This window comes from Mirounga leonina, unplaced genomic scaffold, assembly GCF_011800145.1.
Source record: "Mirounga leonina isolate KUSES-001 unplaced genomic scaffold, KU_Mleo_1.0 Mir_94, whole genome shotgun sequence".
Classification (NCBI taxonomy): Eukaryota; Metazoa; Chordata; class Mammalia; order Carnivora; family Phocidae; genus Mirounga; species Mirounga leonina.
This window is the reverse complement of record NW_023270855.1, coordinates 47763425-47790472: the sequence shown is the minus strand read 5'-3', so window position 1 is coordinate 47790472 and position 27048 is coordinate 47763425. Positions and strand designations below refer to the sequence as shown.

Below are 27048 nucleotides of genomic sequence, written 5' to 3'. Positions count from 1 at the left end.
AGAGAGAGAGAGAGAGAGAGAGAGAGAGAGAGAGAGAGAGAGAGAGACAGAGTTGGTGTATAAACAAGTCCTCTTCACTGAGAAGGCAAAGCAATGTTTACAGGTTCTGTTGGCTTATTGCCAGGGGAGTTAAAGAATCTCTGGATTTACTATCCTAGAATGTGAGCAAATGGCTCTGGAGCAATGCTCAATCTCTAACTTCCAAGGGAAGTTGTCATTCAATATCCTGTAATCCAGGTTGCCAGTTCAATTTTTTCTGAAAGTCCTCATCAGGTAGAAACATGAAAATATTCATGGATCATTGATTTCTCCCACCAGGAATGAAGGAGGAGGGAAAGAGGCCAAGGAGGAGAGCTGTGGAGTGGGGTCTCTGGTGATAGTGAGCAAAGGAGGTGTAAGAGTGGAGGGTGGGCTTGGGTTTTTGGATTGTCTCAGGTTAGGCTCAGGAGCTCTCAGAGCTGATATGATTCGATGTGTGTGTGTGTCGGGGGGGTGTCTTATTTCTCTCCAGGATGAAGATGGAAAACAATTGTCAGACGAGGACATCCGAGCTGAAGCTGACACATTTATGTTTGAGGGTGAGCATCCCAGTGTGGGACTATAGGGGGGCAGGGGTTTGTCCAATCCCAGGGACTTGGCAGGTTGGCCCTGGACCACCCCATCCCACCTCATCCTCCCCATCCCCGATGACGCCCTTAATTAAGGGTGCTGTCCACCCTTTGGTGCTGAATAAGCCCAGAGATGTAAGTCTGGTTGCCTCTCAGGCCATGACACCACAGCCAGTGGCCTCTCCTGGGTCCTGTACAACCTTGCAAAGCACCCAGAATACCAGGAACGCTGTCGGCAGGAGGTGCAAGAGCTCCTGAGGGACCGTGAGCCTCAAGAGATTGAATGGTGAGTGCAGGTCATCATGGTTTGTTCCTGAACCTCTCTCATTGGCTTTGTTCCCTAGTTGGGGAAGGGGAAGAATCTTTTGGTTAATTCTGTCATTATTGCTTAGTGAAAATAGGAGCAGAGCTCAGAGACAGGGCCTGTACCCAGCCTGGAGAGCAGGGGAAAGTGAGAAAGATCTGGGCTGCTGAGAGAATTAGTGACAATGTATGAAGGCAGATGATGCCACTTAGTACATATTCAGTAAGTGAACTTCCACTCCATTCTCTTACTTTTCTCTCTTAAATCACATTTTTTTACCCTGAACATCTTTACTCCCTAAATGTTTGTTTCTCTCTTGCCTTCTAATTCCTTCCATATTGTTCAGTCCAGGATTCGTTTGGGATATGTGGTTTTAAAATCATTCGCTTCTTGTCCAGGAACACCTGCATCTTCATCCATCCAGCCCCCATTCAGAGAACACTGCCACACTGCCTTTCTATTCCTGGTTCTGTACCTTCTCCAATTCTTACTAGTCCATACTCTGTCCTGGAGACCCCAGAAGGAACCGGCCCTGGTCCTTGTCTTCCAAGAGCTCTAGACTGGTGGGGGAATTGTGTAGGGTTAGGACACTCCTGGTCCACATGGGCTGGACTAGGGTGGAGAGTATGAGAGGCAAGGCTAAGGGTAGAGAGGGTGCCTCTGCTGAGACACTGAGTGATGATCAGTAGATATTTGGGTGTGGTTGGGGTACAGTTAGTTCAAGAGGACAGAGTGGGCAAAAGTGAAGAGGAGCAGAGGAAGGGAAGAGGGAAAGGGAGAAGAGAGGGGGAAGGAGGGAGGAGGGCGGAGACAGAGAGAAAGAGAGAAGGGAGGAGGGGAGGAGAGAGAGAGAAAGAGAGGCAGACAGGCAGATACACAGGGGGAGACAGAAAGAAAAAGAGAAAGAGACACTGACTCATGGTGAGGTGATGTGGCTGGGGAATGGCAGCAGAGACTGGTTGTGGGAGACTTTAGAAGCAATGTTATTGGCTTCAGTTGTTAACCCAAGAGCAATGGGGAACTGCGGGAATTGTTTGAGCAGGAGGAAGACAGGTCAGATCTAGGTACCAGGAAGATCTTTCTAGGGCTAGTGTGGGGAACATACTGGAGAGGACAAGCTGCAGCATGGGGACCAGGGAGGGGATTCTGAGGTCTGGGGCAGGCCAGGGGCTTGGGGATGTTGAGCAGGCATTGAACCGGACATGAGCCAAAGGCAGACGCCCAACCAACTGAGCCACTGAGGCACCCCTATAAAAGAGAGTTTATAATCAGGGCACCTGGGTGGCTCAGTTGGTTAAACGTCTGACTTTGGATTTTCACTCAGGTCATGGTCTTGGGGTTGTGAGATTGAGCCCCATGTCCGGCTCCATGCTCAGCATGAAGTATGCTTAAGATTCTCTCTCTTTCTCTCTGCCCCGTCCCCCTCCCCCCCTCAAATAAATTAATAAATTTTTAAAAGAAAGAGAGAGTTTATAATAGAAATGAACTTTTTCTTAATCTTCACTCTAGGACTAACTCCTGTCAATGATTTCCTATGTGTCCTTCCAGAAGACCTCTATCCTTATACCCACATTTATATGAAAACTATCTCCCTACCCCATCCAATGGGAATTAAGGTCTATACATTAGCAACGTCTTTGAGATCTTTTTTTCCCTCAAAACATGAATGCTGGAAAAGTAGTTTTGAATTACAAAAACAATGACGAGAACAAGTTCTTCTTGCCCTGAGACATTATAAAGGAGACTACAGTTATCATTGACTTCCTGCCCCCCAACTGAATCCTCTCCTGTCTCCCTAGGGGTTTCCAGATTCATTGATTTGTCATGTGTCTTTCCATAACTATCTGTCTATCATCTATATCATCTATATCTATCGTCTTTCTCTCTCCTCTTCTTGTCCTTTAACACAATTTCCATTTCTGTATACATACAGTTTGTAACTTGTTCTATTCACTCAACAGTGTGTCTTACAGCTCCTTCTTTCTGTATGCTGCATAGCTGTTCATAGTTCACTTGGTTCGCTCCTTTAGGTCACTCATGTTAGTATTCTCAATTATACTAGACATTGCTGAATTGCCTTCCAGAGTCTCTGTGCTGATTTACTTTTCAGCCTGCAGTGTGTGATAGGACTTGTGAGCCCTAATTCCTCCTTTTTGATTGCTGTGTAATATTCTACCATAATGGCAGTGACGTAATTTATCTAAGCCTCTCCCACTGGTGGATATTTGGATTGTTTCTAGGCTTTGGCTAAAATAAACATGGGACAGTCAACATCTGTGAACACTGACCCACGCTTACACATGTGAACATCTCTCCAGTGCAAATTTCCAGAAAGGCAGTTGCTGAGTCAAAGACAGTCTGAGTTTTTGTCGTTTTGATAGCTATTACAAATCTATTCCTGTCAGTCGAATTTGATGTTGTCAGCATTCCCATACCTTTTTTTTTTTTCTGGTGTGTATAATTTAATGCATATTTGTAAAATATATTACATATACATATATTAGTATACATATATATACATATATGTTATGTACATATAGTATACATAATATTTTAAAATTTTTATTGTTATGTTAATCACCATACATTACATCATTAGTTTTTGATGTAGTGTTCCATGATTCATTGTTTGTGCATAACACCCAGTGCTCCATGCAGAACATGCCCTCCTTAATACTCATCACCAGGCTAACCCATCCCCCACCCCCTCCCCCCTAGAACCCTCAGTTTGTTTTTCAGAGTCCCTAGTCTCTCATGGTTCATCTCCCCCTCCGATTCCCCCCTTCATTCTTCTCCTCCTGCTATCTTCTTTTTTTTTTCTTAACATATATTGCATTATTTGTTTCAGAAGTACAGATCTGTGATTCAACAGTTTTGCACAATTCACAGCACTCACCATGGCACATACCCTCCCCAATGTCTATTGCCCAGCCACCCATCCCTCCCACCCCAGCCCCCACTCCAGCAACCCTGTTTGTTTCCTGAGATTAAGAATTCCTCATATCAGTGAGGTCATATGATACATGTCTTTCTCTGTTTGACTTATTTCGCTCAACATAACACCCTCCAGTTCTATCCATGTCATGGCAAATGGCAAGATCTCATTCCTTTTGATGGATGCATGATATTCCATCATATATATATATATACCACATCTTCTTTATCCATTCATCTGTCAATGGACATCTTGGCTCTTTCCACAGTTTGGCTATTGTGGACATTGCTGCTATAAACATCGGGGTGCACGTATCCCTTCGGATCCCTACTTTTGTATCTTTGGGGTAAATAACCAGTAGTGCAATTGCTGGATCATATGGTAGCTCTATTTTCAACTTTTTGAGGAACCTCCATACTGTTTTCCAGAGTGGCTGCACCAGCTTGCATTCCCACCAACAGTGTAGGAGGGTTCCCCTTTCTCCGCATCCCCGCCAACATCTGTCATTTCCTGACTTGTTAATTTTAGCCATTCTGACTGGTGTGAGGTGGTATCTCATTGAGGTTTGATTTGGATTTCCCTGATGCTGAGCGATGTTGAACGCTTTTTCATGTGTCTGTTGGCCATTTCGATGTCTTCTTTGGAAAAATATCTGTTCATATCTTCTGCCCATTTCTTGATTGGATCATTTGTTCTTTGGGTGTTGAGTTTGAGAAGTTCTTTATAGATTTTGGATATTAGCCCTTTATCTGATATGTCATTTGCAAATATCTTCTCCTATTCTGTCGGTTGTCTTTTGGTTTTCTTGACTGTTTCTTTTGCTGTGTAAAAGCTTTTTATCTTGATGAAGTTCCAATAGTTCATTTTTGCCCTTACTTCCCTTGCCTTTGGCGATGTTTCTAGGAAGAAGTTGCTGCGGATGAGGTCGAAGAGGTTGCTGCTTGTGTTCTCCTTCAGGATTTTGATGGACTCCTGTCTCACATTTAGGTCTTTCAACCATTTTGAGACTATTTTTGTGTGTGGTGTAAGGAAATGGTCCAGTTTCATTCTTCGGCAGGTGGCTGTCCAATTTTCCCAACATCATTTGTTGAAGAGACTGTCTTTTTTCCATTGGACATTCTTTCAGCATTCCCATACCTTTACCTATGGTATTATTGTATTGAATTTTAAATCTTTGCCAATTTTTCATATTTCCTCTTTTTATGAACATTTCTTTAAATAAGAGGTTTAACATCTTTTGCACATTTTGGGGGGCTACTCCCAACACTTTTTAATATTAGGGTATAATTGACATACATTCTATTACTTTCAGGTGTACAACAAATGAGTTAATATTTGTATATATTGCAAAATGATCAGCACAAATAGTCTAGCTAATATTTGTCACCACCATAATTATGGAAATTTTTTTTCTGAATCTGAGATTCAACAGTTTTGCACAATTCACAGCGCTTACCAGAGCACATACCCTCCCCAGTGTCTATCACCCAGTCACCCCATCCCTCCCACCCCAACCCCCACTGCAGCAACCCTCAGTTTGTTTCCTGCGATTAAGAATTCCTCATATCCAATCAAAAGATCTACTTTTGATCTACTCTCTTAGCAACTTCCAAATATGCAATACAGTATGATTACCTACAGTATTATTAACTATAGTCAATACAGTATTATTAATGAAAATACAGTAACTATGTAATGCTGTAGATAACATCCCTATGACTTAATTATTTTATAACTGGAAGTTATTACCTTTTGACTCCTTCACCCATTTTCCTCCCACCCCCCACCTCTGGCAACAACCAGTCTGCTCTCTGTATCCATGAGCTTGTTTTTGTTGTTTGTTTGTTTCTTTAGATTCTACCTATAAGTGAAATCATATGATATTTGTCTTTCTCTGTCTGACTTATTTCCTTAGCATAATGCCTGTAAGGTCCATCTATGTCATTGCAAATGGCTTGATTTCTTTTTTTATGGCTGAGTAACATTCCATTGAATATATATCACATTTTCTTTACCCATTCATCCATTGATGGGCACAAGCGGTTTTCATAACATTGGCTACTATAAATAATGCTCCAATGAACATGGGGTTATATATACACTTTTCGAGTTAGAGTTTTCATCTTCTCTGGATAACTTCTCTGGATAGTGTGGTGGTTCTGCTTTTTAATTTTTTTGAGGAAACATCGTACTGTTTTCCACAGTGTCAATCAATTTACAGTCCCACCAACTGTACAGGGTTCCTTTTTGTCCACATCCTCATCAGAATTTATCTCTTGTGTTTTTTTTTTTATTCTTATAGTCTCTTGTGTTTTTAATAATAGCTATTCTAACAGTTGTGAGGTGTGAGGTGAGATCTCATTGTAGTTTTGGTTTGCATTTCCCTGATAATTAGTGATTTTGAGCACCTTTTCATGTACCTGTTGGCCATTCATGTGTCTTTTAAAAACGTCTATTCAGATCCTTCTTCTGCACACATTGATAAGCCATTTGTCTTTCACTTTATGTGAGTGGTACTCACCTTTTTGTTGTTGTTGTTGTTTCTCTTTGAGGTTTTCTCTTTTTTCATATTTACTTATAATAACTCACTTAAAAAAGTAATCCTTTTCTCTCTTGTGTTGCAAAAGATTGCCTTTTGACTTTTGAGGGGCACTTTTGGTTAATTTTTATGGAGACAAATTTGTCCAAATTTTCTTTCACAGCCCTACTGTCTATCCTTATTCTAGGGTTTTGTGGGCTTCCCTTACCAGATGTTAAGGCTTCAGTTACTCACATTTTCTGTTGCATGGGTCTCTTTTCCTGTTCTTGCAGTATGGCCACACTGGGTGTTTGTTTGATCACTGCACCTTTGTGGTAGGTCTTAATATCTGGTAGAGTGAGTTTCTCTTCCTTAATCTTTCATTTTTATTTTTTAACAATTTAAAAAAGATTTTAATAATGAGAGAGAGAGCGCACAAGCAGGGGAAGAGGCAGAAGGAGAAGGAGGATCCCCACTGAGCAGGGAGTCCAACGTGGGGCTCAATCCCAGGACCCTGGGATCATGACCTGAGCTGAAGGCAGATGCTTAACCAACTGAGCCACCCAGGCACCCTTTCATTTTTATTTTTATTATTTTTAAAGATTTATTTATTTATTTGAGAGGTGGGGAGGGGCAGAGGGAGAGAGAACCTTAAGCAGACTCTGCGCTGAGCATGGAGCCTGACATGGGGCTTGATCCCACAACCCTGAGATCATGATCTGAGCTGAAATCAAAAGCTAGATGCTCAACCAACCACCCAGGCACCCCCTAATCTTTCGTTTTTAAATTGGCCTAACTCTTCATGATCTTTTATCCTTCCAGAAATGTTTTAGAGTAAGGTTACCAAGTTCCTAAAGGTATCAGGTAGATTTTCACTTGAACTGAATATATTCTATTGGTTGAGTTGAATATATGATTGACTTGTGGAAACAGATTACTTCATGATATGAACACATACCATCCTAGATTGTGGAAGGAATACTCCCATTTTTGGATATTTGAATACTCTTTAGCCTTTTAATAAAGTCTAAAATTTTTTCTTAGAGATCTTATGCATATTTTGTTAAATTAACTCTAAGACACTTCTGTTGCTATGCTGATTCATATCTTCTATTTGTATTGACAGAAGTTTAAAAATTCATTGGAATATACAGATTTCAATCTCTATATTTTTGGGGGGCTAAGCTTAATCCAGGTATTTATATCATCATCATCTTTTCTTTTATCTTTTCTAATTGATTGTTATTTCAACATGGAAAACTAATTTTTAAAAAAATTTTTATTATGTTATTTAGTCACCATACAGTACATCATTAGGGAAAACAAATTTTTTAAATATGCATGTAAATTTTGTGTCCAGTGAACCTAGTAAATGGTAAGCATGGAGTCTCATATTAAAAAAAATGAAGAAGCTCTTGGAATAACTGGGGAGCTATCCAGAAAAAAGTTAATTCGACTTGCTTCTCATGTCTTGTAATAATGTAACATCAAGATGGAATCAAATATTTAAAATAAAAAAATTTAAAATAAAATTAAAATTTTATTTTAAACAAAATAAAAAAATAAAAGTGTCTTAAAAGCTCTAGAGGAAACAGTGGGAAATTATTTTAGAATTCCAGAATATGGATGCCTTTATTCTCAACACAAATCCCAGGAAATATACAAGAAGAGATTGCTATACTGTTGAATGAAAAAGATACAGAGCAGTGTGCATAATATATAGTATGCTACTCTAAAATTTTTTTAATGCAAAAAAGTAGCTCTGAAAGGATAAATAAAAAATAAGAACCTAGGCAAACTGTGAGAATGGGAAATGAGTGGGGTTGAGTCAGAGGGGTGGTGTTTTATAGTTTTCCAGTTTGAACCAGTTAACTGTACCAGCTGTTAAAAATTTAAATCACCACACAATTTGAAGCGGACTAAAGAAAAAGAATCTAACCCCCTTACTTTATCGTCAATGTTTATAAAGGTTTTCTGGTGTATTCTCTTGTGTTTTCTAAGCATAGAATCACTATCTGCCAAAAATGACACATTTACCCCTACATTTCAGATTGCATTACTCTCCTTTTTTCTCTTGTCTAATTGCATTAGCTAGGATCTCTAATACCATGAGAGAAAGAACATTGGATCTGTTTCTATTGTTTCTCACTCATTTGGCTTTTGATTTTGCTCTCTTGCAATAAACAATATGTAATTTTTATGCAAATTTGTAAAACTTTTTATGGTTGGCTTTTGGGTGCTGTGTTTTGCTCAGAAAATCTTCTAAAAACACCCAGCTAAATTTTCTCTTCTTCTGTGATATTGCTTTTCTTTTTTTCTTTTTTAAAAACCACTTTATTGAGGTATGATTGACATATAAAAAGCTGTACATATTTAATGTACAAAAGTCAATGAGTTTGGAGATATTTGATCCATCTGGAATTTATTTTGGTATAGGGAGAAGGGATCTCATGGGGCACTAGAGGACTGGGGGGGGAAGGGTCTCTGTTTTTGCTGCCTGGATAATTGTTGGGGGGCTTCCTTAGGGACGACCTGGCCCAGTTGCCCTTCCTGACCATGTGCATCAAGGAGAGTCTGAGGCTGCACCCCCCGGTTACAGTCATTGCCCGCTGCTGTACCCAGGACATCAGGCTCCCAGATGGCCGGGTCATCCCCAAAGGTGCCCACAACCTCAGGGGGAGGATACTCCTGGGTAGGAAGAGGGGCCCATCAGGCAGGGGGAAACTTCCTGACTGGTCCTTCGTCTCCCACAGGTGTTACCTGTCTCATTAATATTTTCGCGACCCACCACAACCCATCCGTGTGGCCAGACCCTGAGGTGCTGCCTCCCCCTCCGTCCCCACGGCCCACCCACCTCCTTGTCTATTCCCCCAGGGGGACCTAGGGGAGGGCGCAGGGTTCTGACCTGGCAAATCAAACATCACCTTCCCCCATCAAGCACAAGTCTGCCTTTCCCAAGCTGGCTGTCCTGGGAAACCCCATCCAGCAGCCCTGCCTCTCTCTGCTCCCAGGTATACAATCCCTTCCGCTTTGACCCAGAAAACATCAAGAAGAGGTCTCCCTTGGCTTTTATTCCCTTCTCTGCAGGCCCCAGGTGAGCGCAGTGGGCAACTGAGGCGGGACAGGGTGGTGGGGCCAGGAGTCTGGGACTGAGATCCCAGACATGGCTGTGGGGCATTAAAAGGGGGAAATTGAGGATGGCTCTCCTTCTTTCCCCTCTTCCAGAGGTTAGAGGTAAGGGTTTGGGGAGTGGAGGTTGCGTGGGTCTAACAAGGGCTCCTCGGTGTGGGCAGAGCCCCTTTCCCCTGTCTGCTGGCCTGAGTTCAGGGCTGGGGTCTGGGCCAAGCTCAGGGGATAGGCAAACCCACATGGGGGTCCCAGGCATGGGTTAGCCCACTTCTGGATCCCTGCGGGCGGGACTAGGGGTCCCAGGCCAAGTTCTGGGCGCGATGGGATCTGCTGGGGTCCCTGGTGAGTCAACCCTCACTTCCGCCCGCAGGAACTGCATTGGGAAGACGTTCGCCATGACCGAGATGAAGGTGGTCCTGGCGCTCACGCTGCTGCGCTTCCGGGTCCTGCCCAACCAGGAGGAGCCGTGCAGGATGCCGGAGCTCATCCTGCGCGCAGAGGGTGGACTTTGGCTGTGCGTGGAGCCGCTGAGCTCGGGCTCCCGGTGACCCGCCAGCTCGTGGCTTGGGATCCACCCAGAACCTACACGCCCCGCTTTGCAGAATCCCAGGAATAAAACTTTGAGGTCTCCTCTGCCCGAGCCTCATCGAGACCCAGCAGGGGGCGCTTGGGACCTGATGGAACGCTAGGGTCGGGGAGGCCGGGTGGAGAGGAGGCTGGTGTCTGAGCCCAAGACCCTGACAGTCTTTCCAGCTGACCACAGGGCCCCATTTTGATTGCGGGTTCTCCCAGAATCCAACCTGAGGTTACTCCAGATTTCCAAAGAACAGACAGAAAATAGAACAAAGAAAAGCACGCTAAAACTCTAACCTAAGTGGTCTCAATTCAATAACTGGGAAGGGGTCTTCAAACTGCCTGCCAGCACTCCATCCATATGATGTGGTTTGAAGTTTGGGGCTCAGAGCTTCCCCCCCTCCAAGAAAGAATTCTTGAGGTCTTTGGTGCAAAAAGGTGGTTTTATTAAAGCACGGGGATAAGAGCTGCTGCCCTGGGATTGTGAGGAGCAGCAGATTATATACTTTGTGAGTTTGGGGAGGTAAAGACAAAAGGAAATATCCAAAAATGAGTTTCATATGGTAAAGAGTCACAGGATACTAGAGGCCTAGTTATTATCAAGCTAAGATTGTTTTTTTCTCTAGCATTAATATTAAGAGAGTTGGGAGTTTCCTGGAGGAATGGTATATTCTGCCTGCCTGAAGTATTTGTCAGTAGGCTGCAGATCATAAAGATATTTAATTTTATCTACATTTCCTTGTGCCTTTGTTCCCCACATCATTCCCCCCTGAACAGTCTTAAACCTTTAAGGTTGCCGAGGATGGAAGTCTTCTGTAACTTCTTCCTGCTGAATAGGGGCATAGAGATGTTCTTACCTTTGGGTCAACATTGGTCAGCTGGGGAATTTATATATAGGAATTACCAAAGACAGAGGCTGCCAAACCAAGGTAGATAACATATATGAACCTCCTTGAGTAGAAAGGATTATCTGTCTGATGGAAGTTATGGCAGTGAAGGAGTCTTGACACCAGATAGGGAGATACCAGAAAAGACAACAAATTAGGTTAATATTATAATGAGAAAGAGAAGCCTGAATAAAAAAAAAACTTTGATAATTGACCAAAATCTTTCTCCAGTCCAGGAGTTTAACCAATCACTAAAGGACAGAGAGAGACAGAGAGAGAGACACAGAGAGAGAGACCATTTAAAGCGCCGTTTGAATATCTATATATTTTTAGCAATATCTTTTGGTGATATCTGGAATGTATACCCAACATTTTGTTCTTATGGTAGCACATATTCCATCTTGTGCAGTTAAAATACCTAATACCATTTTGAAAGTCATTTAAGGCCTCGATGGCATAGCAAGTGGTGTTAGCCATCATATACTCTGTTTTGTTTAGCAAGCAATCAAGTAATGAATAAGAGGCACCTTTATGGAAACAAAAGAAAAAATATAGTTTAATGGTCTGAGCAAATTATAAACCTAGAGTCTAGTCTTGAGTGCTTAAAATCTAATATCTACAAAGATGTGTTGTTGAAACATTTTCTCTCTATAATAACCCTCATTTTAAATCTAAGATAGCCAAATCAGGACCAATTCATTTGAAAAACATGTCCAGTTTTAACAAACTTGACCTAATTATTTACATAAGCTTAGCAAGAATAATGTTTGGCCATATAGATCTTTCAAAATCTGCTTTGCTGGAACTTCCGTAAGGAATCTCAATTGAACTTTTAGTAGCCTCTCTAGGCCAGAAGCCAAGCCAAGTGCTTGTCATCAGACATGCCTGCAATACCTGTAGGTTTGGGTGAATTCCTCTTCATCAGGTCCCCAAAGTATTCTGAGTTTCTTGCACCTGCCAGGAAGTGACATTCTCTTCTCACCTGGTGAGGCTGCTGGGAACTCCCAGCAAAGTATTAACATTGAGGCAGCCCAGGTCCCAGAGGAAGTTCACTCTCCCTGTCTCAAGGACCCATCGAATGGGCTGCAAGTAGTAAGGAAATTCATTTTTATCTTTTGTCTTTGTTTCCCACATCACAGCTATTATCGAAAACACTATCCTCAAAGTATTGAAAATAGGACTGCCACATGATCCAGCAAGCTCACTTCTAGGTATTTATCTGAAGGAATTGAAATCACTATGGCATAGTGATATCAGAACTTGCATGGTCATTGTGGCATTGTTTACAAAAGCTAAGACACTGAAATAACCTGAATATAATACGTAGTGGAATATATATATTCAATGGAATATTATTCAGCCATAAAAAAGAAGGAAATCCTATCTTTTATGGCAACATGAATAACCTTGAGGGCATTATGCTAAGTAAGATAAGTCAGGGAAAGGCAACTACTGTATGATCTCACTCATATGTAGAATGTATAAAAGCTGAAATCATAGGAAAGGACTAGATTTGTGGTGGCTAGATGTTGGGGGTGAGGGAAATGAAATTTTGTCAAAGGTTACAAACTTTGTGACTCTAGTACCCCTCTCCTTCACATCTACTACACAACTCTCAAAACATTTAGGTGTGGCTGTACCTCAGGTTGGCTCCTCAGAAACCAGGGGAGAATCAGATCTACTTCTCTGGGCATGGGGTTCCTGGTCACCAGGCTCATTGTTTACTTGGTGAGGCTTGGGGTCCCAGCACACCCCCATCCCACCCCCAGTATCATGTGATGGTCCCTCCTGCATCTCTCCTCCCAAGACTTCTTGGATGAACAAAGCCTGACCAATTTTTTTTTGGGGGGGGATGATTTCGCTCCTCCCTGTATTGGCCAGAGGTGTCAGGACAGTGTGATTTTTGAATGATTTCCTACAGTGTTGGTTCCTTCTTTCAGGATGGGAGATGACAACCACCATCCCAGGAATTCTCAATAATTTTTTATTACTTATAAAAAACCCCCAAAACCAACATTTAGGTGTGGCTATTCCTCTACAAGCAGAAACAGTACATACTTTTTTTAAAAAATTGTGTTATGTTAGTCACCATATAGTACATCATTAGTTTTTGATGTAGTGTTAAATGATTCATTATTTGCATATAACACCCAGTGCTCATTACAACACGTGTCCTCCTTAATAAAACAAAAGCATGTGGGTGGCAGGAGAGGGAAACCCTCTTTCGCCTTTATGGGCTCCACCATCTAGGGTAATTGGAATGAGGCTTGTCTGCATAAAGAGAAGGAAATAAAACCACATGTGAAAATTGGAAATTTCAAAGCAAGAGAGCCGTGATGCCATGATCTGAGTCCTGAGGTTGCCTCCCCCAATCCCTGCATGTCCCAGTACAGGAGTTAGTGGATTCCTGGTTTTTGTTTTTTTGGGTTTTTTTTTGGCCTCAAATTTACATTTCTGTCCCTGACAACTGAAACAGTCTCTGTTCAATCTGAAAGGGATTGAGGAGTCTGTCACTCCTTCCACATCCAATGGGGGAGTCATTTCCCCCCTCACACGGTGGGTGTGCAAGGCTTCTATATGAAGCCCACCTTACCCCCCTGGGTGGGCCATTTCCTTTTTGGATGCTATTTTATTTTATTTTATTATTTTTTCTTTGGATGCTTTTAATCATGAGAAAACTCTTCCTCTCATGGGGACTCCAGGTCTTAGTCATTCATCATGTGTGTAGTGCAATAATCGCATAAACACGGGAGGCATTCAGTTCAATGCCTAGAACACGCTGCTTTAGAATGACAGCATGCTGGCACACCTGGGTGGTGCAGTCAGTTGAGCGTCCGACTCTTGGTTTTGGCTCAGGTCATGATCTCAGGGTCCTGGGATGGAGCCCTCCATTGGACTCCGCACTCCTCAGAGTCTACTTAGATTCTCTCTCTCCCTCTGCCCTTCCTGCTCTCTCTCTAAAATAAATAAATAAATCTTTAAAATCACAGCATGCTTTTAGTTCCTCTTTAAGACACAAATATAAATGTGTAACTCTTTGATTTTTTGCTCCTTCATTCTTGTGAATTATTTTCATCCCACTTCAAGATGAATGCCAGGAGGGCAGGGACCTCACCCGCCTTGCTCTGTGCTTGAGTTCCCAAGCCTGGAGCAAAAAAAAGCACTCAGCAAATGTTGGGTCTCAAGACGTGGAGTAGTTGGTTGGCTCACACACCTACAGGACTCTACTGAGTGATAAAACGATACTCGTGATGAGACGAAAATTCTCTAAAGGCCTGACATGCAACGGAAGCCACTTTAATTTTTTTTCTAAGTCAGAATGACTGTACATAAACTTTGGTCAAACCAAAAGCCTGATCTACGACCTGCCAGCCATGCATCGTACATTTGTTTTGTAATGAGTGGCTTAAAGGAAAACTGTCTTATCCTTGAGAGATTAATCAAAGCACCTGCTCCCTCATTCCTTTATGATAAAACTCATGATTCCTGCCTATGAACTGTGCACTGTGTATAGTGTTAATCTGTAATCTGTAACCTTTTGAACTTTACAAGATATAAAAAAGTATACAACCTTGATAAAACTTTTCATTCTCAGGAGCACTTTCTTCCCTGTAAAGAGTGTGTTTCCTGGGCAGCTGTCCTAACTTGGGCTGGAATAAAACTCTTTCTTACTTTTAGAGATTCTAAAAGGTTTGTTCCTTTTGTGTCGACACTACCTAGCATTTACTGAGCATTTACAAGCACTGCACTGTGAGGCAGGTGCTATTACTATTAGTTTCCCCATTTGCAGAGGGAGGCTCAGAGAAGTCAATTTATGTCACCAAGTTCACACAGCCAGAAGGTGGCAGGGTCGGGATTTGAACCCACGTCTGTTTGATGTGAGTCAGTGCCCTAAGGTAGGCAGCTATCCACGCTTCCACCCAAGTCTCCCCTTGCCTACTGATCTGTGTTTAAGAACCTGAAGAGAAGTGAACAGTTCACACTGGTGGCCAGCTGGTCTCTGTTTAATAAATGAAAACAATAAATTAAAGAAAAAAAAAGAGAAAACAACAAGTCGCCAGAGAATTCAGCTGAAGTGATGTCATGGGGTCTCCTTAGCAGGAAATTAGAATTCATCTAAACCTGCCACCTCCAGCCCCACCCCAACGCTCTCTGTGCCATCAGTCAGGGCTCCTGGGCATGCTTGCTTGAGAACACAGGTAGATTAAAAATACCATAGACGTGACAGGCATTAAAGAGCCCAGTGGGACATGCTCCCAGCACAATCTGCCAAACTTTGCTGGCATAGTAATCCCTAGAAACCAATTCCAAGTTTTGTTAGTGAACAAGCCACGGGATTCTCAGCGGCACTTAAGGGCTCATTAAAAGTTGGTTCACACAGAGGGGGAGACGAGCCATGAGTGACTATGGACTCTGAGAAACAAACTGAGGGTTCTAGAGGGGAGGGGGGTGGGAGGATGGGTTAGCCTGATGATGGGTACTAAAGAGGGCACATTCTGCATGGAGCACTGGGTGTTATATGCAAACAATGAATCATGGAACACTACATCTAAAACTAATGATGTAATGTATGGTGATTAACATAACATAAAAAAAAAAAGTTGGTTCACAATTCCCCACCTCCACTTCATTTGGGGAAATTAAAGAGTCCCTGAGGATCAGCTACAGGGCTGCAGGCAGATGAGCTCTGATGCATAGCTCAGGGCTAAGGTGGAGACTGAGCCACAGAGTCACCCCACTCCCGAGATTGGTCCCCAGATAGTTTTCCGGCTTAGGCTCAAGCCCAAACTTGGACATTTGATTAGCGCCAAGAGACATAAGTGGGAATTGGAGGTGACATTCTCTTCCCCCAAGCCACAAGATTCCCAGAGCTCCAAACAGCCAAATGCTACAACATGCACACTGGGGTCCTGGGCAGCAGAACCCAAAGCTTGCAGAGCACCGGGTGCTGAGTGTGGCCACCATGAGCGCTCCACGCTGCAGTGTAAGAGTAAGATCTCCAGCGCTCTGAGGGCAGCTGAGGCTTCTACTCCCACAGTAATGCTCACTGCACTGCATTATAGATATTACCTGGTCAACACCTCCCCTCCATCCCCACTAGACTGGCAGCTCTGAGAGGATAGGACCAATCCGAACTTGCTTAGTATTGTGTTTCCACGGCCGGGCACCTAATAGTGGTTCAATAAAACTGGCTGAGAAAAGAAACGAGACTTTCATTACAACCCTATGGAAAGCCTATGTGATGCAAAATTTCACCAAAATGTGAATGACTATTCCTTAATTTATCTGAAATTCACTGACATCACAGCCAGTATCCCTCTTGTAAAATGTATGTCATCTAATGCCTGTTGGGAATATGGGGTATTGTACTCTGTAATCTGACCCCACCTGCCATTTTAGGCCATTTTGAGCCACTCACCCCTCCTTGCTGCCCAAGACCCCGTCATGTTGGCCTTTCTCTGCTCCTTGGATGGACATTTAACTTCCCACCTCAGGTCCTTTGCGCACACTGTTTCTTCTGCCTGGTGTACCCTTTCCTCTCACTCTGCCCCTGGAGCAGAGTGTCTTAGCTGAAATGTCACTTTACCCATGAACCCAGGCCCCAGCCTACCCCCAGCCTCCCTACTCTCTGTGGGTTAAGTTGTTGGCCTCTTGTAGCCAATTGCTTTCCTTTCCTCAAACTCATCACCCTCTTGTCTAAAATCAGGTGTTCATCATCCGCCTTCTCCCCTCTACTGTCATGTCCACAGGAGCAGGCATGTCAGTCCTGGTCACTGTGGGCTCCCCAGAGAAGGGCTCAGGCGTTGCATACACAGCTCTTGGATACATGCTAGCTGAGGCTGGACCTCCTCTGAGCTGGAGATAAGAGTTATCTGGCGCACAGGCTTTGGGTACCGAGGCTGGTCATGCTTATCAAACTAACCAGCTAGTGTGTCCTGTTCCGACTTTACCCAGTTATCAAAGAGCAGATCAGGCATGAGGCTTCCTCCCTCAGCTGCCTAGCAAAATGAGGGGGCACTTCTAAGCAAGACAAGGACCAAGGGTTTGAAGAGTTTTTCAATTGACTTAACTGTCCAATCCATAGTGGGAATTTTGTCCTATACACATTCACGGTGTTCCTAGTTTGTGCTGAGATGGAAAGTGACAGGACCTAAGTGTCACCGGTAAGAGAGACCGGGCAAGGGGGAGAGATAGGTGAGTGATGGAGTCATTCAGATCCTGGGAGATAAATGTCATGAAGGTGCAGCAGACTCCCAGGATGCTACAGCCCTGTTGACTTCCCTGAAACCCATGGAAGTAAAAAGATCCGAAAATGAAATCCACTGACACTTAATGAGTTCGTGTGCCTGGGATCAGATGGAAGACACAGGGGAAACTGCCTCACATGCCCTGGGCGAGGGCAGGGTGCCATGGAGGGAAGCAGGTGCAGGACATTACTCTTGGGGATAGGTTGGGTCTGACCCATCTCTCCGTCTGCAGCTGTGAGCACAGATTCCGGCACCCATTGGGGGCTGATGAATGTCTGGGGTAGGAAAGGACTTGGACAATATTTCTTGGTCACCCCTGGGTCAGACTCAGTGCAGAGACCCAGAAAGGCATGGGTCCTGCCTGGCAGAACAGCTGAGCAAAGCTACAAGGCTGTGGTTCAAAGAGACTTTGGTTATTGCTCATTTTATCTCCAGTGGCCACACACTGCTTGGCACACAGTAGGTACACAAAAATACCTGTGATTCAAATGAAAGCATGGTGCCCATAGTTCAAGGAAAAGATTGAAATGGGCGTTGTGGGGGGGGGGGAGAGTTCTCCTCGACCAAGCACCTACTGTGTGCCAGGCTCTTTACACACATTGTGTCTCTTCTTATCATTCAGCCCCATTTCACAAAAGACAAAGTGAGGCGGAGAGGGCTAAGCCACTTGTCCAGGGTCACAGCACCCCCCTCCAGGCAGGGCTGCAAAATGCAGCTGAACTGAGACCTTGGGCTCCACTCCATCTCCTGGCTTACTATTGACCCTCTTCTGTGACCTTGGCCTTATATGCTGACCTCTCTGGGCATCCAGAAGCAGCAACAAAAGCTCTTTCTCCTTAGTGCTGAATTCATTTCTTGATTGAACATCTGTTTCTGTGATGTCCTTTCCAGACTTGAGTTGTGCCAGGAAATCCCAACAGATTGCCGCCATATTCTGGGTCTTCCGGTGCACCAGTGGGCTAGAGCTTAGAGGAGAGTGTTGTCAGGACCCTTAGTCCAGGCTGGCACCTCCTTCCAGCCCACTCTCCTTCGGGCCCCAGAGGGCTGGATCCAAGGTGCCTCCAAGTCCCTTCACATTGTGACCCTGTCTGACTTCCCAGCCTCCCCTGGCCCCATTCTGGGCACTTCTCCATGCCTTTGCTCATGCTGGTTCTTCTGCCTGCCGTTCCTTTCCTGACCTCATGTACTGGGGATGTTCACCCTTCAGAGTTCAGCTCAGATGTCATCTACCTCCTTTCCCGCCTGCACTGTAAGTTCTCACAGCACTGTGCATATCCTTCCTTCACTGTTTTCTTTAATGCATTTTATTGAGTATTTATTGTTCCATTTAATTTTTACCATTCTGGGTGCTGGGAACACAGCATGCTCCCCAGTGAGATGCCATCTCTGCCCTCAGGAGGTCTGTCGAAGTCTAGTGGGAGACACAGACCCATAATCAGGTGATGACCGCACCATGTGATGGGGGACTTCAGGGCAAGCTAGGAGTCAGAGACCCCAAGTCTGGGGTGCAGGGATGCAGGATAGGCTTCCTGGAGGAGGTAACATGTGACCTGAGACCGGTTGATTGAAGCAGATGGGAGTGGGGCATGAGGGATGCAGTGGGACCTGGAGATGAGAGTCTGGTACTCTCAAGAAATTGAACATGCTCCCATCTCATTTTAGCCTAGAGATGCAAAATGGGAGTGGTGTTAGAATTGAAGGAGACATGGGGCACCTGGGTAGCTCAGTCGTTAAGCATCTGCCTTCAGCTCAGGTCATGGTCCCAGGGTCCTGGGATCGAGCCCCGCATCGGGCTCCCTGCTCAGCGGGAAGCCTGCTTCTCCCTTTCCCACTCCCCCTGCTTGTGTTCCCTCTCTGGCTGTCTTTCTCTCTGTCAAATAAATTAAAAAAATCTTAAAAAAAAAAAAAGGAGACTTGTTCCATATTCAGCCCTAGGGGAACCTGCCTTTCCCCCCAGAATCCACCTGTGAGCCCAGCCCAATGCCTGGCGGGTGTTTGGGGGTTTCTGCTACTATGTCACCTCAGACACCATTTCTTGAATCAGGTCAAGACTCCCTTGCACAGGAGGGTGCTCACCTCATCACTATCAGCAGTCAAACACAGCAGGTGAGGACAGGAGGGGCCGCAGAGTCCTTCTCAAGACAGTGCATGGGCATGTCCCTGTCCTTTGTTAGATCCACTCCATACTCCATTGTCCAGTCTTCAGGCCTGTGGGCTTAAAAGTTCTCGGAATTCTGAGCCCCAGATCTCCTACTCATTGACTGTGAGTAGGAGCCCTTTCAGGCTTATCTCCCCAAGCTCTCCCAGCATGTGGACATGATCCAACCATGCACTTTCCCACTCTCTATTTTTACTGTTCTCTGTTTCTGTGGCAGGAATTCCTTTTCCCCTGCTATCAGCCCAGAGGAGGCTTACTCATCCTTTCAGTCCCAGGGAGAACGTCCCTTCCTTCACATTTCCCGCGGTGACCAGCAGATGTCTCCCTCACATTGCGGAGTGGCTCCTCCATCCTGGATCTGAGACAGGATAGGATGTATCTTTATGTCCCAGTGCCTGTAACAGTTGCTGGGCACAGGGTAGACACTCAATAGATGCTTGGTGTGGAGTTCAGTGGCAAGCCACTTCTACGCAGAGTCTAACTCTCAAGTCTGGCATTAAAGGTCTTGTAATAAAACTCATATAATGTGGTGTTTTGGGGGGGCGGTGTTTGAGTTTTGAGGTTTAAGAGAGCCCCAAGAGAAAGAAATGGGGACCAGGGCTGTCCCTGGCAGGTGACAGGCACCAGAGGGAGTGAAAATTTTGAGACAATTCTTTCCTATGGCGAGATCCACTCAAACTCACGGTGGTCCTGGGGGCCTTCTTCCTAGAAGCACTGACAGTCCTGTTGGACCGCAGATAGCAGAGGAGGACTCCCCTAGAGGAAGGCACTTGAAACTGAGGGCCCACAGATGTTCAGGACCCAGGTAGGTATCCTGCTTGGCCAAGTCTAAGAGTATTACTATGCCTTTCAAAAGACCCATAACTATATATATGGGAGGCTTGTGAATCACCAGATACCGTAGTCTCAATGCAGAGAATACTCCTGATAGGCAGGGGTACTTATTTCCATTTTACAAATAGGGAAACTGAAAAGTTGATAAGTTAGGTGGCATACGGCAGGTCATCATAACAAATGAGTAGGAGATCTGGGGCTCAGAATTATGAGAACTTTTAAAAATCATGAAAGATAATTAAAACACAAATTGAGGGCACCTGGGTGGCTCAGTCGTTAAGCGTCTGCCTTCGGCTCAGGTCATGATCCCGGGGTCCTGGGATTGAGCCCCGCATCGGGCTCCCTGTTTGGCGGGAAGCCTGCTTCTCCCTCTCTCACTCCCCCCTGCTTGTGTTCCCTCTCTCGCTGTGTCTCTCTGTGTCAAATAAATAAATAAAATCTTTAAAAAAACAAACAAAAACAAAACAAAACAAAAAAACACCACAAATTGAAGGAACTCAGCAAATCCCTAGCTGGGTAAATTCCAAACAGCATATGGAAGCACACACACACACACACACCCTAGTCAACCTGAAGAAAGCCAAAGAAAAAGAGAAAAATTGTAACGGCATTCAGAGAGAAAAAGACCCATGAAATGGTATGATGTATGAACATTTCCTAACAACAGGTTGATAAATAGAAGCCTCTCGATTACATTAGCTTGCTTGTCCTCCTTACTGCACCATATTCTCCGTTTAAAACATAAAGTTATAAATCAATGTGTGGTGGATGAGTGGCTACATGCTCTGAGAGAGCCTAAACATAACTCCAATGTTGAAATTGCTACAACTTTATCTCTAAGAAAATGCAAGATCTTTTGAAACGACTGTAACCAGAAGCCTAAAGGTGTAAATGCATTGGAAACGTTGAGGAAGATTTCTAGGGCTGCTACTGTCCCCCAAACTGAGAGAGAAACAAAGTTGTAGAGAATACTTGGAACAGAATATCTTTCCCAAGGTGCTAATGCCATCTCCCTGTGACACGAATTGATGATAAGCCATCTAGAGATCTTGGGGGCCTTACTGAGCTGGAAGGAAACATCTGATGGTTTACATGGGGGGGGGGTGGCATTTCCTAGTATAGGATGGGTGTGTCTTCAATAATAACCAGAAGGGCTGTGGGTAGCTAGACGGAACAAGCTGCAGCCACAGGTGAAAGCAGCCACAGAGAACATCAGGCTACAGGACTTCACGTCCTTGGAAGGAAAATCTCCACCCATGCTAGGGGAACCAGGTGAGTCAAGAGGCTGAAGTCAGGAGTAGATGCCCTCCTCAACACCAGGAAGTGCTCACTGCCTCCCATTCCAGGGCCTCGTTCAGGCTCATCCCTCCGGATTCCTAGCACGATTCTAGCACTTTCAGAGACTGTGGGCGCTGCCTCAGGCTTCCTGCATTCCCTGCAGCACAGCAGGACCAAAAGCTGCCCCAGGATGGCCCCTGGAAGTTTTTCTGCCTGGCAATGACCCTGATGTTGCTTCTGCTAGTCCTCATCCTCGGTGTGGTCCTGGCTGAGGGTAAGGTGTTGAGTCAGTGGGAATGGGTGATCACATGGACGCAGGCCCCCAAACCACAGGGCTGGGGCAGAGATGGGTCAGTAGGGGGTGGCTGGATAGCCTTGCTGGGCTTAATGATTCTAGAAAGAAACTGCCCTCCTTGTCTCAGCCTGCAATTTGGGGAATGGGAAAAGAACTGTGTGTTGAAAGGTCTAGAGCATATCAGCATGTGTTTCTTCTACTACTGCAGTTCTTCAACCAGATGCAAGAAGAACTCAAGCAACTGGACATCAAATATGAGTGCTGAATGGAACAGAGGGCTTCTTCCCCACCCTGCACACCACCAGGTCTTGATCTGTCTTTCTCTTTGGGCCCCTTAGTTGTGCAGGGTCTGGCAGATGCTGGGCACAAGCGGGACATCACGGTGGGGGAGAGGTGTTCTGGCAAATGGAGGCTCTGCGGGCAGGCAACGGGAAGGAGATGGGCAGGTTGGGTGGTGGGAAGTGGGAGTTTGGAAAGGAAGGTTGTTCTCTTGGGTACTGTTGATGCTAGTGGTTCTTGCAGCACATGAGTGTGTGTAGGGTTGTTTTAATCGACCCTCCATGAGGGTTGATGTTCATATAAAGTTTGAGGCCCCCTTCATGGCATTACTCTGCCATCTGATAATGCCCAGCTCTTGAGTGAACAAATGGGAAGCTACTGTGCTCACTTTTGCCAAGTGGCAAATATGCACAGGTTTGAATCATTTCACTGGAGGCTTTGTTCAGTGGCCAGCGCATCCCCTAGCTCCAATAGAGCCGACCTCTTTCCCCTTCTCCAGAGTCCTCCTGTGAGCCCTGCCTGGAAAACTGGATGGCATTCCGGGGCTCCTGCTATCTATTTTCCACAGAGCAACAGGACTGGTTCGAAGCCAAGGATCACTGTGTTGAGAAGGGTGCTCACTTGGTCATCATCAACAGCCAAGCAGAGCAGGTGGGAAGGTGGGGAGGGGTGCTCTGGGGACCCGTCAAGTCATTGCAAGCTCATGTCCTTGTCCCCTGTAGAATCTAGTGCAGATCCGTCATTCTGCCCTTCATAATACCCTTCCACTGCCTTAGCATGCAGTATTGGTCAGGATTCAGTCTTGCTTCTGGGTGATTCTTAATGCTGGTCCTTCTGTCTGGAACTCTTCTTTCTATCTACATTGACAACTCCTACTCCTTCTTTATCAGATCCAATTTTGTCCTTCAACATCCTTCCCACCCCCTCTTCCTCAACACTGGACTGTGCTGCCAGATTCCTGGTTCATCTCCTATAATATGAAGAACTCCCAGGCTAGGGGTGGTTCTGACTCTGCGTCGATAGTGCCAGGAACCAGATTAGACACACTCATTATGGTTCAGTGGACTCAATATTTGTCAGTGGAACCCAACTGATTACCAGAACACTTTCTAAGGGGACAGTGTCCACATTTCTCACCCTGTAAACCATGCTCTTGAATAATCCCAACTACCTCTTAACCAGTTCTCAGCTAGGACCCACACTGGGTTCTTGAGACTCTGGACTCCGGGAAACAAACTGAGGGTTACAGAAGGAAGGGGGTGGGGGGATGGGTAGCTGGGTGCTGGGTATTAAGGAGGGCATGCGTGGTGATGAGCACTGGGTGTTATACGCAATTAATGAATCGCTGAACACTACATTAAAAACTAATGATGTACTAAATGCTGGCTAACTGAACATAAAAAAAAAAGAAACTTCAGAAAATCCTAGAAGGCACCTGCCATTGTTATCCCAATTTTATAAATGAAAAGCCTGAGGGCCATAAGTGTTCATAATTTGCTAACTACATAGGTCATAATAATGGTGGAAACGGAGATCTACGCAGAGCTTTCAGCCTATTTCAGCCAAGAATGCTGCTTTGGACAACATCCTTGCCCAAGGGGTCCTCTAGGTCTTAGCCCCTTTCAGGGACTGCTTCCACCGCCATTCTCACCTCTGGCTGTAGTCTTTCTTGACTTAATCTGCCTTCTTCTCATGCAGAAATTCCTGAGTCCAAAGGAAAATACTGGCTACTGGATTGGCCTCAGGAAACAGTACCCAAAGGGCATTCACAAGTGGCAAGATGGCTCAGCGCCTACCTTTGTGTGAGTGTCCCTGTTGGGACTCAGAACACCTGAGCTCGTCTGTCCCATTAGATCTTGAAGACATCTTCCCACAGATTCCCAAACTGCTTCAAGTGTCTGGTTTTGGCCAAAACCAAACTGACTGTCATATTTCCTATTGTCATGCTTAATGTTATTTTGTTAGGTGCAGAAGGGTGTGTGTGTGTGTGTGCGTGTGCGTGAGTGGGTGTATAGATGATAATTAAACAACATTAAATAGGAAGTTCTTTATTATATCTCAATTAAAAGAAAAGAATGCCCACCATCATTACCTCTCTTCTGCATTGTACTGGAGGACCTAGACAATGTACTAGAACAAGAAAACAAAAAAGAGGTATAAGGATTGGACAGGGAGAATCTGTGTTGTCAATATTTTCCAACAGTGATTATCTAGGAAAGATTTGAGAATTAACTAACAATATAGCTTTCTTATATAATTAACCCCATGAACACAATATAATAGGAAAAAAATATCCCACTCACAAAAGCAACAAAACTTATGAGTCATCTAACTATAACAGTAGCAAGAAATGAGCAAGACATTTATGGGGGAAACTATAACATTTTGCTAATGGACATAAAAGAATTTCTAGATAAATGGAGAGAGATACCAAAGATATAATAATGTAAAAATTAATTAATCTGTAAAATGATGAAAACCTGATAAAAATTTTAATGCAATGAATGAATCATTGAACACTACATCAAAAACTAGTGATGTACTGTATGGTGGCTAACTTAACATAAAAAAATTTTTAACAAAGGGGCGCCTGGGTGGCTCAGTTGTTAAGCGTCTGCCTTTGGCTCAGGTCATGATCCCAGGGTCCTGGGATCGAGCCCCGCATTGGGCTCCCTGCTCAGCAGGAAGCCTGCTTCTCCCTCTCCCACTCCCCCTGCTTGTGTTCCCTCTCTCTCTGTGTCTCTGTCAAATAAATAAAATCTTAAAAAAATTTTTTTTAACATGAAATTTGAAATGCTAGTTCACAATTCACATGAACATATACATGTGTAAGAATATCTCATGCAAATATGAATAAAAAAGAACAAGGAACAGACGATAAAATTAGAGATGAGAACAATATGGAGGATTCAAATATCCACTTCTTCATGGCTAAAAACCTTGGCCAAGTTATTTAACCTCCTTATGCCTTTGTTTCTTAAATTTGGAACCTGGGGATGCCAGGAGTACCTAGCTCATAGAGTTGTGAGAATTGATGACTCACATATATATCTGTTTATGTAATTATAATCTTAGAAGACTACCAGGAACAGAGTAAGTACTGACCAAATCTTAGTCATTATTAACTGCTACAACTACTGTTACTATCAAAGATATATGCCATGTTATAAATATATTACTAAAATAATTTTTTTAAAGATTTTATTTATTTATTTGAGAGAGAGAGAATGAGAGACAGAGAGCATGAGAGGGAGGAGGGTCAGAGGGAGAAGCAGACTCCCTGCCGAGCAGGGAGCCCGATGCGGGACTCGATCTCGGGACTCCAGGATCATGACCTGAGCCAAAGGCAGTCACTTAACCAACTGAGCCACCCAGGCGCCCCACTAAAATAATTTTTTAAGACAGCATTGTATTATATGGGAATAGATGTATAAAACAGTGGAACAGAATAAGAGTCATGGAACAGATTCACATATAAGTAAACTTATGTTAAAAGTGGCACTTTAAATCAGTGGACTACTTATTAACTTGTGTTAGAACACTAGTTAGACATTAAAAAATAAGTATTACAACCACAGACCTATTAGAAAGGCTAACATCCAGAACACTGAGAACATCAAATGCTGACTAGGATGTGGAGCAAAAGGAACTCTGATTCACTGCTGGTGTGAATGCAAAATGGTACCCCCACTTTGGAAGACAGTTTGGCAGTGTCTTACAAAACTATATATATTCTGACCATATAATCCAGCAACCATACTCCTTGGTATTGATCCCAAGATGTTGAAAACTTAGGTCCATAAAAATCTGAACATGGATGTTTATAGCAGATTTATTCATAATTGCCAAAACTTGAAACAACTAAGATGTCCTTCAGTAGGTGAATGGATAAACTGTGGTCCATCCAGACAATGGAATATTATTCAGCACTAAAGAGAAGTGAGCTATCAAGCCATACAAAACATGGAGGAACTTCAAATGCTATCAATATGTGAAAGAAGCCAATCTGAAAAGGCTACAGACTGTATGAATCCAACTACATTATATTCAGGAAAAGGCAAAACTATAGAGACAGTAAGGAGATCAGTGGTTGCCAGGGGTGGGAGGGGTGAGAGAAGGATGAATAGGTGAACACAGGGGATTTTAGGGGAGTGGAAATACTTTGTATGATACCATAATGATGAATACATCTCATTATACATTTGTTAAAACCCTTAGAATGTACAATGAGAATGAACCATATGTAAACTATAGACTTTGGGTGATGATGATGTGTCAATGTAGGTTCATTGATTATAACAAAAGAACCACTCTGGTGGGGGATATTGATAATGGGAGTCTATGCAGGGCAAGGGGTATATGGGAAATCTCTGTGCCTCCCTCTTAAAATATGCTAAGGACCTAAAACTGCTCTAAAAAAAGTCTTAAAAAATAAGTTGAAATCCAGCCTGAAATGTTTGCATAGTACTTTTTGGTAGAAAGTTTGAGAGGCTGGCAAACCTTCTCTGTAAATGGACAGATGGTAAATATTTTCAACGTTGCAGGTCACACTATTTTTGTCACAACTACTCAATTCTGTCCTCATAGCACAAAAATAGTCATAATTGATGAATGGGCATGGCTGTGTTCCAATAAAACTTTACTTATAGAAACAGAAAATTTATGAGGGGTAGTTTTCCAACCCTAACACTACAGTATAAAAGCATTAGAAGAAACCAAGGACGATGCACTGGGTCTTATATGCAACTGATAAATTATTGAACATTACGTTGGAAACTAAGTATGTACCCTATGTTGGCTAACTAAATTTAAATAAAAAAATATAAATCATGAAAAAAAGAAGAAACCAAGGAGAATGTTTCTGACAGGAAAAGTAGTAAGGCATAAGAAACAGAAGGCAGGGCGCCTGGGTGGCTCAGTCGTTAAGCGTCTGCCTTCAGCTCAGGTCATGATCCCAGGGTCCTGGGATCGAGTCCCACATTGGGCTCCCTGCTCGGCGGGA

At 43.9% G+C, this 27048-nt stretch overlaps 1 protein-coding gene and 1 long non-coding RNA gene across 5 annotated transcripts in view; one reads left to right on the top strand and one right to left on the bottom strand.

Annotated features, from left to right (window-relative positions):
* LOC118005050 (cytochrome P450 4F3) overlaps positions 1–13943 on the top strand; it is a 25256-nt gene extending 11313 nt beyond the window's left edge. For all 4 annotated transcript variants that reach the window (XM_034996751.1, XM_034996753.1, XM_034996752.1 and 1 more), the window contains exons 8-13: positions 512–578; positions 765–894; positions 8891–9024; positions 9119–9183; positions 9377–9459; positions 9865–13943. In XM_034996751.1, the coding sequence (XP_034852642.1) occupies positions 512–578; positions 765–894; positions 8891–9024; positions 9119–9183; positions 9377–9459; positions 9865–10042 (657 nt within the window). In that variant the 3' untranslated portion in view covers positions 10043–13943. The remainder of the gene's footprint in view (positions 1–511; positions 579–764; positions 895–8890; positions 9025–9118; positions 9184–9376; positions 9460–9864) is intronic.
* Positions 13944–18500: 4557 nt separating this feature from the next.
* On the bottom strand, positions 18501–19657 carry LOC118005051. Its single transcript, XR_004677763.1, has 2 exons — positions 19279–19657; positions 18501–18613 (listed from the first exon to the last, which is right to left on the bottom strand). It is a non-coding gene; the product is annotated as an uncharacterized LOC118005051 (long non-coding RNA).
* Between the last annotated feature and the right edge of the window lie 7391 nt (positions 19658–27048).